The sequence below is a fragment of the Vulpes vulpes genome, chromosome 12 (assembly GCF_048418805.1).
Source record: "Vulpes vulpes isolate BD-2025 chromosome 12, VulVul3, whole genome shotgun sequence".
Taxonomy (NCBI): Eukaryota; Metazoa; Chordata; class Mammalia; order Carnivora; family Canidae; genus Vulpes; species Vulpes vulpes.
In genome coordinates this window covers 69,450,318-69,465,363 of record NC_132791.1, presented here as the reverse complement: position 1 = coordinate 69,465,363, position 15,046 = coordinate 69,450,318, and the positions used below count along the sequence as shown (strand labels likewise).

Below are 15,046 nucleotides of genomic sequence, written 5' to 3'. Positions count from 1 at the left end.
CTTACAACAGCCCTCATTCTGGCACTGATGTGGCCAAATTCTGCTGGACAGTCTTGAGGATAAACTGGTGTGGCACTGCCACCTAGTGACTGCCCTTCCCACCAATCTTCTCAGCCTCCCAGAAGGAAGGTGAATCTGTCTGCAGACTGCTGGGCCCATGGAAGATCATGCCAGGGACTTCTAAAACTAGAGCCTTTTGGGCCAGTGTAGACAAGCTCTAGCTGCCATTGGCAGAGCCTGACATATGTCAGACATGAACTAGATTAAGTGTTATTTGGAAAATTGACTTTCTGGTAGGGGATTCTTTGGGTCTGATTCCGCATGGCTCCATCTCTGCAGGGCCTCTACCTGCCCCTTGGAGGGGAGCTCACAGTGTGTGAGGTACCTGGCCCAGAGCAGGAGCTGGAGGAATGAAAGGTGCTTCGGAAAATTTAAATACCTAAGGGTCAGGAAATTAATAAAGAAGCCAAGAGGGAAAAGAAACTCGGTCAGGGATGCTAGCCTTGGTTATAACATTGTTCGGGAACTGGATGTTTCTTGGATTGCCTGGGGAGCAGCAGGGGCTTGAGAATATAATATGTGCCAAATTCCAAGGTTTTCTAGTTTGGCTGCTCTCCAGACATGTTGACATGCAGCCAGCTCCAGATTTTCTGACGGCTGTTGAAGAACCCCAGCAGAAGCTCTAGACCAGTGGTTCTCACTGAGGGTAGGAGCCCTTTTGGAAAAGGGTGTTTGTTTATCACTGGGTGGAGCCAGGGATGCTCTGTATTCTGATGTGCCTGGGACAGTCCCATCCAACAAAGGATCTGTGTCCCCCTTGACCTTGAACCAACCTTGAACTGCTAGACATTCTGTATACTAAAACCCTGTTTATAATTTTTATAGTTTAGACCTAAATCCACTTTAAATATGAACAAAATATTTTTGTTCAATTGTAATATATATTTCATTTTTAGAAAAGGTATTTATGACCTGAATTATAATAATATAATTTATACCCTATTTATAATGTGTAAATGGAGGGAGTGTTGTCATTTGCTATACTTGGGGTTTGGACAGAAGTTTTTCACATTTCAGAAAAATCACATCAGCTCTGACCATGCCCCTGTGGCTTTTGAATTGCCAGAACAGTTCACTTTCATTGGACTGAGCTGCATTCAAGTGCTTTTACAAAAAAGGTGCAAACAAACTGACTGCTCCTGTGTCTTCTAAGTTAGTCTAAATACCCAAGTATTTAGATATTGAAATACATACTTTATTGTAAAGTATTCCTATTTTGCTTCTCTGTATTGAAGTTAGGGTGTTAAGCTGATTTTTGTTCCTATAAGTCCTATGTATGGATAAGGTATACTACTTGAATTCCATTTCAGGATCTTAAAAGAAGGCATCAGGTCTGTTAGGATTGAGAACCATAGGTTAAATGGCGTTCTCTGCTCAGGGAAATCTCTGATGGCCATGCATACCCTAGGGTCTTCCATCATCACTTTTAGGAACCAGACTTGCCACCATGGCTTTCAGACCTAGAAGTTCTCTCCAAAGCTGGCCATATTTCACCAAACCCTTTCACCAAAGAGCCCAAATGTTGAGAAGGCTTTTCAAGTATGTTTTTAGGGTGTCATAGTGTGATACCATTGTCTTCCTACAGGTCATGTCCAGTAATTATAGAGAACTGAGACTGGTAACAGGCATTTCCGAACTCACTTATTCTCACATAAATGAAAATGTGTGACTGAATAATTGAGAGACAACATCTTTTCAGGGTAACATAATGTAATTCTTCGAGTTCGAAAATCCATTCTCTTATCCTCTTCTTTTCTTGTAGAGACTTTTAGCTTTATTTCATAGGAAGCTTATGCCCTTAGAACATATCCACTGATGGTCCCTACCCAAAGATTAATCTTCTGTATCCATATAGTGAATGAAATTCTCATTAGCCAAGGTTAACAGATGAGAAGAAATCAGTCATTTTACAGAACTGTTCCCTCTACACACACACACACACACACACACACACACACACACATACACACAGAGAACAGGTGGGCAACAAGCAAAAGGAAGGGAGAAGTGGAGGAAGGAGGGAAGAAGAGAGAGAAGCATTTAGCCTTTTGACATTTCCAAATTAACAGAAGAGAGGAAAGCATTCTAAATGTGCAAGGGTAAAGGAGCAAAATGAAATCAAAATAGAAAACTCATTTTAGTGTTTTAAAGTTAATAAAGAATTATACTTTTAAGGAAAATCAGAACTGGCTCCTGCCTAAATTAAAGTTGGGCTCTATCTGCCCCTTTTCTTGGGACATGCTGATCAGTAGAAGGAAGTCAATGTATGGGGGCCCCCAATTTGTGTTTTCACAACTCAGTGATAGAAAACAGGAAAGCAAAGAAGAGAATCACATCCATTGAGGCCGTTCACATTCTCTGGCCTGAAGGAACTTTGTGTAAACCATTTACAGAGTAGTTTTATACATAAGATTAATCTGTTCTCACTTTAGAGCACCCTCGCTTAGAGAGGTACTTAGTAACGTGTTTGGACCTACTGGGTTCTACATTCTAGTTGAATTTAAGATGATAATTTAAGGTGGCAGTACTACATTATTCCATGTTCCTATCATTACTTTCAATCTGTTATGTACATTGTATCTTGCTTGGCCTTTACCTTTTGTAGTCACATCCATCATAGCTTCCATGTCATTCTTGGCCATTGGTTTTTCTACCTTCCTATATTTTAGGCTTTTCATAAACACTTCTCTTTTTTTTGTTCATCGACATGCTCCCTCTTATATGTAGATGTTCTGCATGTTATTGGATGAGGAACTTCTGAAGGAAAGCTCATAGATTATTCTCAGCCTTGATAACATTATAATCACCTGGGAGCTCTAAAAAAAAAAAAAAAAAAAAAATCCCTGTCATGGGATACCAGGCTTTTGCACAGTTATTTTTAAATGTTTTGCAGGTGATTCTAATACAGATACAGGTGACCACCTGTGACATGGACTGGTGGCAGATCAGAGATACAGGTCACCCCTCCTTTCTTAGCTGTTGTCACTCAGTACTTTTCTCCTTTGAACCTCGGTATGTGCCTTCATTGGACTTCTTTTTGTGCTTCTAGATTTTTATTAATTGAATCATTTATTTTATTTGCTTTTACTTTAAATCCAAATTATATGCACAAAGTTGGGATTTGGAGAGAGATCATTTATCATCCTGCTCTCACTTCTCTGTGTCTTCAGCTGGTAGACATCAAAATACCAGCTGCATTACTGACATAAAGCAGATCTGGGTTCTACCACTTGACCCAAAGCCCCATGGGCTGCTGAGTATTCCGGTGATTCACTACTGAAGTCAATGAAGTTGTAGGTACGCCTCATAATCTGGGAGAGTCACCCCTGCCTGGGGAGCTGACCACATAGAGAGCCAGAGATGCCTGCTCTGTGGGCAAGCAGACAGTGGGGCTGAGCTGTGCCTCTTCAGTTCCTTCTCCCAAATTGTTTATCCCTCTCCTCTATAAATCCAGGAGAAATAGATTGTGTCCCCTCTCCCAATTCACACACAAAACTTAAACAATTAAATCCTATTAGAGGCAACCATTGTTAAGCTGTGATCTGCCTCCTCCCTTTGGAACTCTTTAAGATCTCCTTATTCCTAGTACTTAAAAGGTGTGTGTGTGTGTGTGTGTGTGTGTGTGTGTGTGTGTGTGTTTTAAATGAGACACACACAGAGAGAGAGAGAGAGAGAGGCAGAGACACAGGCAGAGGGAGAAGCAGGCTCCATGCAGTGAGCCTGATGTGGGACTCGATCCCCAGTCTCCAGGATCACGCCCTGGGCTGAAGGTGGCACTAAACCGCTGAGCCACCTGGGCTGCCCATAATACTTAAAAACTTAATGCAACCACCTCCACTCCCAATAGCATGGGTCTTTTCTTATTCTGTGTGCAGATACTAACTAGAACCTTAGAGATGCCTGCCTTCGAGTTTTCCTGGAAAACCAAAGAAATAAAAGAACATTTGCATTTCTTTCCCTCCACTTTCTGTGTTGCTCTGGAAATTCAGTTGTTAGGCCCTCTGTGTTGATTCTCTGAGAATTTATCTTTTTCCTTCTTTTACCCTTGTCTTTTCCATCTACTTTCTGGGAGATTTCTGCTAATTTATATTCTTCTTATATTATGATTATTCATTTCCTCCCTCCTTCCATCCCTTCCTTCTTGCCTTTCTTCCTTTCTATTTTCTTTGCTCCTCCTCTTTTTTGTCTGCATCTTTTCTACAGAGAATATACTGCAAATGTGTGTCAATCATTTGCAGATCTTTCATGTTCAGGAATGGGAATTGGAAGCTCTTTGTGAGGAGAGGAGCTCATTGTGTGGTGAAACTTCCTGTAGGATGGACAAGTAGAAAGCTGCATTTTTCATTAGGGAATCCTTGATGTTTATACATGAATCTCTTTTCTTCACTGAAACTGTTCTGTTTCTCCAAAGGAAAATATTCTTTCTCTGTAATAGTGAGTTCTATTATTGAATTGTATTATAGGGTCGGGGATACAGAGTGAAGAAAGGAAACTAGAGGTGCTGTTGTTCAGTTTGGAAACTTGAATTATTCAATCCCCATGTTTTCAAGCCCCAAACATCTTTCCTGATCTTCACTGGACCCTGGGTCAGAATCTCCAGTCTATCCCCAGAGAATAAACTCCTGTCTCCTGTTAGTTGTCTGGTAGTACCAGACAGGGACAGGACCTGGGCATCTATTGTTCAGTGTATTTAGACATCATCAGCTGTCTGTTTTCAACTTTGGATCTTACCCACTCTGCATGATAACAGGTTTCTCCAAATTGTGAACTATCCTTGGGTTCTCTGACAATCTGTGCCTTTTAATTGGAGGTATTTAGGCCATTTATATTTAATACGGTTACAGATGTGCTTGGATAAATCTGTCCTCTGGCTGTTTCTTTTCTGTTTGTTCCCATATGTTCTCCATATTCTATCCTTACTGTGTTATCAGTTATTACTCTCTGAGGTATTATTTTAATGGTTCCTTGAGGGTTCTAGCATACCTATACACTTTGGTACACTGTAACTCAATTATACTCTCTTCACTTGACATTGTTACCACTTACTACAACCTATCTTCAAGTGATACTGAACCATTTTGCAAATAATACTTCAGTTTCTCCAGCACTGGGGTTTTACATCCAAGTACTGATCAGTCCTCAGCTGAATAATTGAGGAGACCTTTGTGCAGACCTCTGGATCTCCCTCTGTGCAGATTTATGCTCTCTGGATTTTGGTCCTGTGAACTGCTGGCCTCCCTGGATTTCCAGCTCTGTCCCTGAACTTGGGGAGACCTTTGGGCTTGCCCAGTTTCCCTCCTGAGCTGCATCCTGGGGATTTTTTTCAGGTAGTAAGCCAGCGTAACTGTATTACCACTTTGGTACTTTACTGTCTCTCAGGGACCATTGTCCTTTATTATTTGATGATCTATGTCTTGTTAACTGTTGTTTCAAATACTTTGTCTGGTTTTGTAGTTGTTTCAGGAGGCAGTATAGATGCAGTCCCTTGTTAGTCTTTCTTGGCTAGAAACAGAATTGCCCGTATTCTTTGGTTTATATAAAAATATGTTATTTTTCATCCTCTGATTTTTCCCTTCCTTTCTTTTTGTTCTTGAGGAGTTATACTTTACTCTTGTGGAGTTATTGCCTTACTTTCCTTTTAGTGGTATCTTCAGAGAGAAAGATGAATTCACAGGAGAAAACTGATGGTGGATTAATCACATGCATTTAAATCTTCATAATGTTTTTTACTCCACTACCAAGGCTAGCATTTGAAATCAAAGCTGACAACTGAGATGAGATCTTTTTGCCATTTGTAGTATTAATGGTATGTTTAATATAAAAAGATTAATGAAAAAAAAAGATTAATGAACATAGTTTGTCACTCTTAAACTCCATTGTTGAATTATTTTTATAAGTGTAAAAATACCTTATAAGTTGCACACAGATCTTGGAAGAGAATGTGACAGATCTGATTCATGTTGATTGATGGGCAAGACCCATTTTCGTCCCCTTTTTGTATCCCTGTGTATCTAATCCTGAAGACCTAGCATATGGCCACAAAGGCATGTCAATTTGAGGACAAATGTTTCCTATTGCCACGGTAATTAATTCAATAAAGACATAATTTTTGTCCTCAAATTCTTCATCATTAAGATTCTAGGGGCACGTTAGATGAGCAAATTATACACTATATGTCTTATAGCCAAGGTTCACATTGGTTGAGAGTGTTAGAGATCTCAGCAAGAGACTTCTGCAGGGAGAGAAGCAGCCTGGAGTACCATGTTACCCAAAAAGCTCTGTGGAGTCTGGAAAAGGAGACAGATGATGAGATTCTCAAAGTATAAATCAAGGCTAGGATGGGGTGAGGTTGTTTCCAGGAAGAAGAAAACACATCTGTCAACAAAACCATGAAAGAGGATGGCAATAAGTGCCAGCCATTCCTGTGGCCAAAGCTCCTATTGTTTGTGGAAAGGTACTGGGGGGAGGGTAGTTAGGGGCATAGGGCAGGGTCAGCCTCGTTTAGGGAAGAAGTTCCTAATGCCCTTGGAAAGATTACCCTGGCAAATTTAAACAAGTATTATAGAAAACCGCCATATTTAAGAAAAAGTGGTAGATCCACAGTCAACAATGAAAAAAATGAATGGAAACTTAAGAAAAGGAATATTTTGCTTCTTTTCAAACCTCAAAGCTGATCTCACAACCTTTATGTCTATGAAGTGTGCACTGCAGTAAAACAATTCAGTAAGTCTTCTCTCTAAACCCCAGAGTTCTTATTTTAAAACCCTGAGATCATCAGGCCTTCCATGCTCTAATTTTATTCTTATTTGTCCTATTTTTACTTAACTAAGTATTCATATTGATCAGAAGTTGGACTTTGAAGAAGCTTGCAATTGCCTGAGTTAAGTTTGTGAAGTAAACATCTGTAAAAATGTCTTGAAATTTTTCTTTAGCGTTTAAGTTGTGCATATTAATCACTCACAGTGGTGTGAATCTGGCATAATGCCAAACCTGGCAGTGTTGTAAGCGATAATATCATCCTGCTGATAAGTTTAATATTTGAGTTGCCAGGAAAGAAATCTTGATTATTCAAATAGTGTCTGATGCAGCTCCCTAATTATCTCCCTCTTGACTGTTCACAACTAAGTATGTCTGAATGTAACATAAACATTAGTCTGAGATGTTATTTTTCCATTCTAAGCTACTTTTAGGCAGGTTTATTATTTCATAAGCAAAAAAAAAGAATGATTTACCATGGAGTCCCAAGCCCCTAAAATACCAATTCTTAGAAAGTTTATTTCTAAGTAGGCCCTCTGCTATAGGATGACAGTGTCTGGCCCCAAAGAATGTGCATAGGGTGTAATAAATTTTGACAGAATGGCATCATGCTTGAGAGTCTTTGCGAAGAGACAGATGAGAATGGGAGAAATTTGTGTATTTACAACTTGTGTATTAAAGCCAGCAACTAAAGAGGTGTTGGCTTGCCTCAGTGTTCTAGTGAATGCTTTTTAGTGCAATTTTCAAAATTGTTTACTTCTCCAAACTTTGGAAACCAAGTCAAAAGTGTTTCAGAGGGAACGGATTGGGAAGATTTCCACACCCATGCTAGAATTGAGATTTGGAAACCAGCCATGAAGGATCCCCTTAGAGACCCTTTGCTTACAGTTTTAAATCTCAAACTCTTCTTCGTAGTCTCTTGTGCCTTGCAGATGTGTTCTGCTCACTCTGCTCACCCCAATAACTTGAGGGTTTTGCTGGGACATGATCACATTTTTCTGAGCTACTGAGGATACTTTGTGGATATAGAGAGGGTAAAGACAGGAGCTATTTCAGCCAAAAGGGTTATTACCAAGGTCTCCGAGTAGTAATAGACAATGCAAGTCAAGGCCTGAACACCACAAATATTTTATATACATCAATGAAATAGAGTCTTCAGCTCTTAAATGTGTCCGATCTTTCTGTAGATCATCCTTGGTGAAGAAGCTTTGTATCACAATTAAAATTTGAGTAGGGCATGGATGCTCTTGCTTTCTCTCTATTGGGTAATGCATTCCCTGTTTTAGGCAATTTGCTTGATGAAGGATACTCAATAGAGATCCCCAGTATCATGAAAGAGTTATAAGCTAAAGCTTCTGAGGGTCTTATTTAAAATAAAAACCACATTCTCCCACAGAAGTCTTATTACTGAGGCAGAGCATGCCCCCAAAGCAGTTTACAGAGCCTTTCAGCCCATGTTGTAACTCAGGTGTGCCACGGATCACATCACCCTGTGCACAGGGTACTTAACAAAGTTTCCCAGGTAAATGCACTCTTCTATTTTCCCAGAAACTGAGGAATGCATTTTGACCTCCCTCCGCCTGGCCATTCTGGGAAGAAGGGACCCCACAGCTGGGTCAGTGACATTTCACTGGGGGAAAACCAGTGAAGGTTTCTGCCCTCCGAACACCAGTGGCTCACAGGATACCCTTGAGTAAGCTCTGTGTGTGTGTGTGTGTGTGTGTGCGCACATGTGCACACGTGCGTGTGTGTGCAAGGTAGGAGATTTTCAGCACGCTTTGGAGAGCAAGGCATGAGGACAGGAAAACCCTCTCCAGTGGTGTCTGGCAGCTGGGAAGGAAGGCAGTCCTTAGGAGAAGGGCAAAGAGCCGAGAATGCCTCTGGTGACCAGAGTCTGGGGTCTGACTGCCACGGAGACCAGAGGAGGGCCACTCTGCCTCAGTGACATAGAACATGCATCCAGGGCAAGTTCTTCCAGGTACCAACTTACGTGGCCTCAGTGTTGTATGCATGGTGGACAACAGTGTTCCCATGATGGGCCAGGGTCACTGCTGATTCAACCGAAACATCATAGGGTATCTGTTTCTGATATGAAAACCCTCCTCCTCACCACAAATATCTTCATAGCACCAAGACCAATTAGGATAAATGTACCCCTCTCTCCCTCTCTCTGACTGCAAGCTTCTTGTGTGTAAGTGTGAGGCTGTAAGTTCTATTAATCTCGGGTTCTGGGCAGGGACTATGCAATCAGTGGCACATTTTGTGTCTTTAAGGAAGACAGCGGCTACCTCCAGGTCAACAGTTGCAGTATTGACCAGTGATGGAGGAAGATGCAGGATGCTGAGGGAGTGTGGGGGAGGATCTTGGATAAGAGCAGATGGAAGACACTCCCCCCTGCATTTAAGTGGAAGGCTGACTAGGGGTTGGACCATCATGGAAATAAAGGTAGAATAGGACAGTCTAAGCAGAGGGAGTCTCAGGGTTGCAGCTACTGTAAGGGTGTGCGGAGAGATTGTGGGTTGCAGATTGCATGCAGTACTGCATGGCATCCCATAAGTTAGGCACATGGGTGGGCATCAAGGAATGATGAGCCATGAGCAAGGTCTGGGCAGAGTTTAGAGACAAATGTGCATTCATAAGTTTACACCAGTGAGAGAAGCAGTTGTCGTATTTTATGGTTTCCCTTTCAGACTTTTTCACATTGAGAAACTTTCTGATGTCCATCATACTGTTTGGGTAGAACCTCAATTGTATTTACACATACGACTGAGGTTTGGAAACCTCCACACAGGGATGTGAGCACCTGCCTTCGGCCCAGGGCGTGATCCAGGAGTCCCGGGATCGAGTCCTGCATCAGGCTCCCTGCATGGAGCCTACTTTTCCCTCTGCTTGTGTCTCTGCCTCTTTCTATGTCTCCTATGAATAAATAAATAAAATCTTTAAAAAGAAAGAGGAAAAAAAGGGAAGGAAGGAAGGAAGGAAGGAAGGAAAGGAAAGGAAAGGAAAAAAAGGAAAGGAAAGAAAGAAAGGAAAGGAAAGGAAAGGAAAGAAAGAAGGAGGGAGGGAAGGAAGGAAGGAAGGAAGGAAGGAAGGAAAGAAGGAAGGAAGGAAGGAGAGAAAGAAAACCTCCACACAGATCAGTTTATAGAAACTACTTAGTGAAATCTCTGGTCTGCATCCAACTGCCCTTGGCAGCCCTACTGTAGATTAATTATAAAGGCCTGGCACTCTGTTTGCTGTTTTTCAGGTACCATGATCAACAGGATGTTACTAGCAACTTCCTTGGAGCAATGTGGTTGATATCAATAACTTTTCTCTCCATTGGTTATGGTGACATGGTACCTAACACATACTGTGGGAAAGGAGTCTGTTTGCTTACTGGAATTATGGTAAGTCTCTTTATTTTGTTTCTTTTACTCATACTCTTAGATCATGAAGGCATTCCATGTGATCATAAGCTTTCGTTTCCCGACAGCAAGCAGCGAAGCATGAATAATCAGGTCTAGGTTGGGAGAAAACATCACTGATTTTCATCTTCGTTCTTACCATGCTGCAGCTCCATTAAGCATGCAGTGCTGCTGGGTTGCTCTTTGTGGAAGATGTACTAATTTTGATGAGCAAATCTGGTCTTGGAGCTTCAGCTTCAACCAGGAAGTTCATTTCAAAGGATTCTGCTGTTGTCCTGTTAGCTATGTAAACTTGGGTAGATTTATCTTCTCTGAAACTTACTTCCCAGGGCACCTTGGTGGCTCTGTCAGTTGAGTACCTGCCTTCGTCTCAGGTCATGATCCTGGGGTCCTGGAATCGAGCCTCATGTCTGGCTCCCTGCTCAGTTGGGAGCCTACTTCTCCCTCTTCCTCTGCTCCTCTCCCCTGCTCACGCTCTCACTCTCTCTCACAAATAAATAAAATACTTATTTTAAAAAATGTATTTATTCCTAAGAGACACACACAGAGAGAGAGGCAGAGACAGAGGCAGAGGGAGAAGCAGGCTCCCTGCAAGGAGCCTGATGTGGGACTTGATCCCAGGACCTTGGGATCACACCCTGAGCTGAAGGCAGACACTCAACCACTGAGCCACCCAGACATTCCAATAAATAAAATCTTTAAAAAAGAAAAAAAAAACTTACTTCCCTTACCTGCAAAATGTGGATCATAATAACCTACTTTGAAGTGTGTTGAAGGGCTGAAGAGTTGCATTTTCTCACTAAATGAATTAGACTATAGTTGACACTTGAACAGCATGAGTTTGGACTGCATGGGGCTGCTTATATGCAGATTTTTCCCCAATAAGTACAGTAAAGTACAGTAAATGTGTTTTCCTTATGATTTTCTTAATAATATTTTCCTTTGGGCAGCCTGGTGGCTCAGTGGTTTAGTGCCGCCTTTAGCCCAGTGTGTGATCCTGGAGACCCGGGATCGAGTCCCACATCGGGCTCCCTGCATGGGGCCTGCTTCTCCCTCTGCCTGTGTCTCTGCCTTTCTCTCTCTCTGTGTCTCTCATGAATAAATAAATAAAATCTTTTTAAAAATAATATTTTCCTTTTTCTATTCCTGGAAAGTTGACTTGTAAAGCTAAGGTAGGCTTTAGGCAAAGGTAGGCATCCAGAAGGAGGAAATATTTGAAGGTAGTGAGTCAAGGAGGACCTTCGAGCCAGACCACTGGGCCAGGAGTGCACAGAGTCAGGTAGGGAAGTGGTATGGCATGAGGCTGGGATAGGAGGCCAGGTCTTGGGGAGCTCTTGAGAAGGATTTGCTGCCTGTGATGATATGTCACTGATAGATTGATTGATTGATTGCTTGATTTAGAGAGAGTGCATGAGTCGGGGGTAGAGGGAGGGGGAGAGGAGAGGGAGAGAGCGAATACCAAGCAGTGGGGATCCCAGTGTGGGATTCAACCTCATGACCCATGAGATCATGACCTGAGCTGAAATCAAGAGTCAGATGCTTAACTGACTGAGCCACCCAGATGCCCGGCATGCCACTGCTCTTCTGGGAGGCAGAGCAGGTACAGACATGATCCCTACTCCTTACACATTACAACTTGACCAGGACTAGTTTGTGACATGTGTTTTAGGTAGATCAAGATGGGAGGGCAGCAAATTGTCTCAAATTTATCATAATGCAGTGTGAATGAACTTTGAAATGTTTAAGCCAGGTGTAGCTTCCAGTCGATGCTCTGTGTTCAGTGACCCAGGTTCTCTTTATTCCTCCTCTGCTTTTTTATAGTTTGGTTACAGCGAAAAGCATTATCTTGATGCTTCTTTGGTTTTCTGCCGACATCAGGATATGAGAGCTGGTACCGGGAGCTCCTTAAGCAGGAAATTCCCAGAATTTCTGAAGTTAGGCATCCCTCCCAATGCCTCCACTGTGTCCACCCCCAGGTTGGCAGCAGAGGGATAAGCTCTCCACAGGAGGGCCTTTGAATGGTAGCCAGGGCAGCCTGTACCCTTGTAGCAGCTGCCTCGGAAGATTGTTCCAAGAGTTAGAGCTAGCTGGAGTGCCCATGGCATAGATAGAGTGGGGACGTTCTTCTCCCACTTGGTAGTACTGACCAGGGATAAGGTAGCTAGATGTGAAAATAAAATCTGGGGCCAATTTTAAGGTCACCAGAAGAAACAAGATGCTAATTTCAAGTCCCAGTTGTCAAGAATATAATCTGGGTTTATCATTTAACATTGTTTGCTTATAAAAGGAAAATATAGTTCTGTGCATTTTAACGAACTTGGTTTTTCATGACGATGGTTATGGTCTGTCCTGTTAACTATTGGGTCACTTCCTCTTCTTTCCTCAGAAAATAGCATTTTATTATATAGCATAATGCTTTGGGAAATAAAATTTGCAGGGATGTATTTTTGGAGGGCCATAACAAGCCCACGAGGGACATGAATGATGCTATTTATAAAAACAGAACTGCTAATTGCAGAGTCTTTCCCCTTAAGCTTCTTAGAAACAATTTCCTTGGTGTTCCTTTTTGGTAAGGTGTCCCCCCCCACCCCCAACCTTCTTTTTATTGTTGAATCAGGTATGACTCAGGGCTTATGCAAATAGCTTAATATGCTGTGGATCAGAACCAGGTTTGAGATTAACCTTGCCCAGATCTTCTTGTTACTTCTAGCTTTCCTCGCTTTTTTTTCTTCGTCCTTACAGTCTCCACAGCTTCACCTGACAGCACAAATCATTTATTTAGTTACTTGAACTACTTATTTGCTTAAGTTTCACTACTGATCCTACTTTACAGAAAAAATAGAAGTTATAATCAACTTTTGCTCTGTATGAAAACAAAGGTGATATGTGCCCTGAAATTCACAGTGACCTCATCGCTGCCCTCTAGAATGATGATGAAACAGACGCTCTGTTCTTAGGCTGAGTAGCTCCACTCCATTTCCTGTGTAAGGAACAGACCAGATTTTTAAAAAACTTTTTTTCTTAAGTTGAATTTAGTTAGGATATAGTGTATTATCAGTTTAAGAGGTAGTATTCAGTGATTCATCACTGCTTATCACATCACGTGCCCTCCTTAATGCCCATCACCCAGTTACCCCATGTCACCTACCTCTCCTCCAACAACCCTCAGTTTGTTCCTTATAGTTAAGAGTCTCTCATGCTTTGCCTCCTTCTGTTTTTATATTTTATTTTTCTTTCACTTCCCCTATGTTCATCTGTTTTGTTTCTTAAATTCCTTATAGAAGTGAAATCATATGGTATTTATCCTCTCTGCCTGACTTATTCACTAGCATAATACTCTAGTTCTACCCATGTCATTGCAAATGACAAGAGTTCATCCTTTCTGATGGCTGAGTAATACTCCATTGTATATATACACCACATCTTGATCCATTCATTTGTTGATGGACATCTGGGCTCTTTCCATAGTTTGGCTATTGTGGACATTGATGCTGTAAATATTGGAGTGCATGTCCCCCTTCGAACAGACTTATTTCTTAATTGGCCCCATCAAAAATGGTTTATTTGCATGTAGAGAAATTTAGTAATCTTGAGCTAACTTACACAAAACACTGCATGGAGTTGGATTGTGTCTATCCCTAGACCAAGCAACTTCCTATGGAACCAGGCATCAGAGATCCAGGAGCTGACACTTTCCCGTAAATTTCCTGGGTATTGACAGTGCTTGGCTGCAGGTTACCTACAAACTGGTATGGAGAGTGTTTGGCTGACAGTAAAGATATATAGAAGAAGCTAACTTGTTTTCACAGCCCACAGAAATGGTTAGTTTCCTTAAGATGAAATGTGTTTTGCCAGATACTTTTTTTTTTTTTTTTTTTTTTGCTTTTGCTTTCAGGAAATTTAAATACCAATTTGTCTCTTTGGGATTATCTAAACCAGACATGACTTCCTTTTATTTCAGGCATTTATATCCCTATTCCCCCTTGGGCTTTTGCAATGCCTGTTTAGGTAAAATGCACAGTGTCAGATTTCCCATGGGCCATCTCTCTCTCTCTCTCTCTCTCTCCATCTGGTCCCTACTAAATTGTGAAAAAGAAGCACAATTTACAACACTCTTGAGAAAGGACAGGGTCATCCCTGAATCATCTTGTATATTATCTCTGAAGTGCTGTATTTCTCTGTGTTCTTTTATATTTGAATTTTCTGGTTCTTGTGTTTATGAAATTGATAGAATTTATAGCTTTATGTGTGTGTTTTTTTTTATTTTGACCTAAGATACAGTCATTCCAAATGTTAACATCTATAAAGCTTTCCCATTTCAAAATGTACACATAAAGAAATGAGCACTGCCTTTCTTCAGAAAACTCCTGAAACTAGTGAATTACTTCATGGCACCTTCTTAGATGTTCACATTTCATTAGTTAAAAACCCAAAATTAAACTATAATTTAAAATTTTTAAATAGCTGATTTGTGTCATGAGTGATATTTTGGGTTCCAAGGACATTAAGATTAATCTGCAGTGCTCTGGGCAGAAATCTATTGTTAAATGGCGAAGAGACAGAATTCTCCAGAATATTCTAAGAGACAAACAAACGGCCTTATCAAAAAATAACCTCTCCTCGCCCGAGATGTCAATTGTGAATCCAAGACAGTTGTGCAAAGCTTTTCTTGTTTTTACAGCACTGTTTACAATATCCTGCACAGATAATGATGGTAATGCTAAAGTAAGATGATCTTAGATGGAAGTATTATACTGTGATAGATCAGACAAGTCCAGCAGAAGTTTCCTTCTTACCAAGATCTACCTAATAGTAAAACTGAA

The 15,046-nt window shown here is 41.2% G+C and overlaps 1 protein-coding gene across 4 annotated transcripts in view; it reads left to right on the top strand.

Moving 5' to 3' along the window:
* Window positions 1-15,046, top strand: part of KCNN2 (potassium calcium-activated channel subfamily N member 2) — a 442,631-nt gene that overhangs the window by 395,600 nt on the left and 31,985 nt on the right. For all 4 annotated transcript variants that reach the window (XM_072728789.1, XM_072728791.1, XM_072728787.1 and 1 more), the window contains one exon: window positions 10,064-10,205. In XM_072728789.1, coding sequence (XP_072584890.1) covers window positions 10,064-10,205 — 142 coding nt within the window. The remainder of the gene's footprint in view (window positions 1-10,063; window positions 10,206-15,046) is intronic.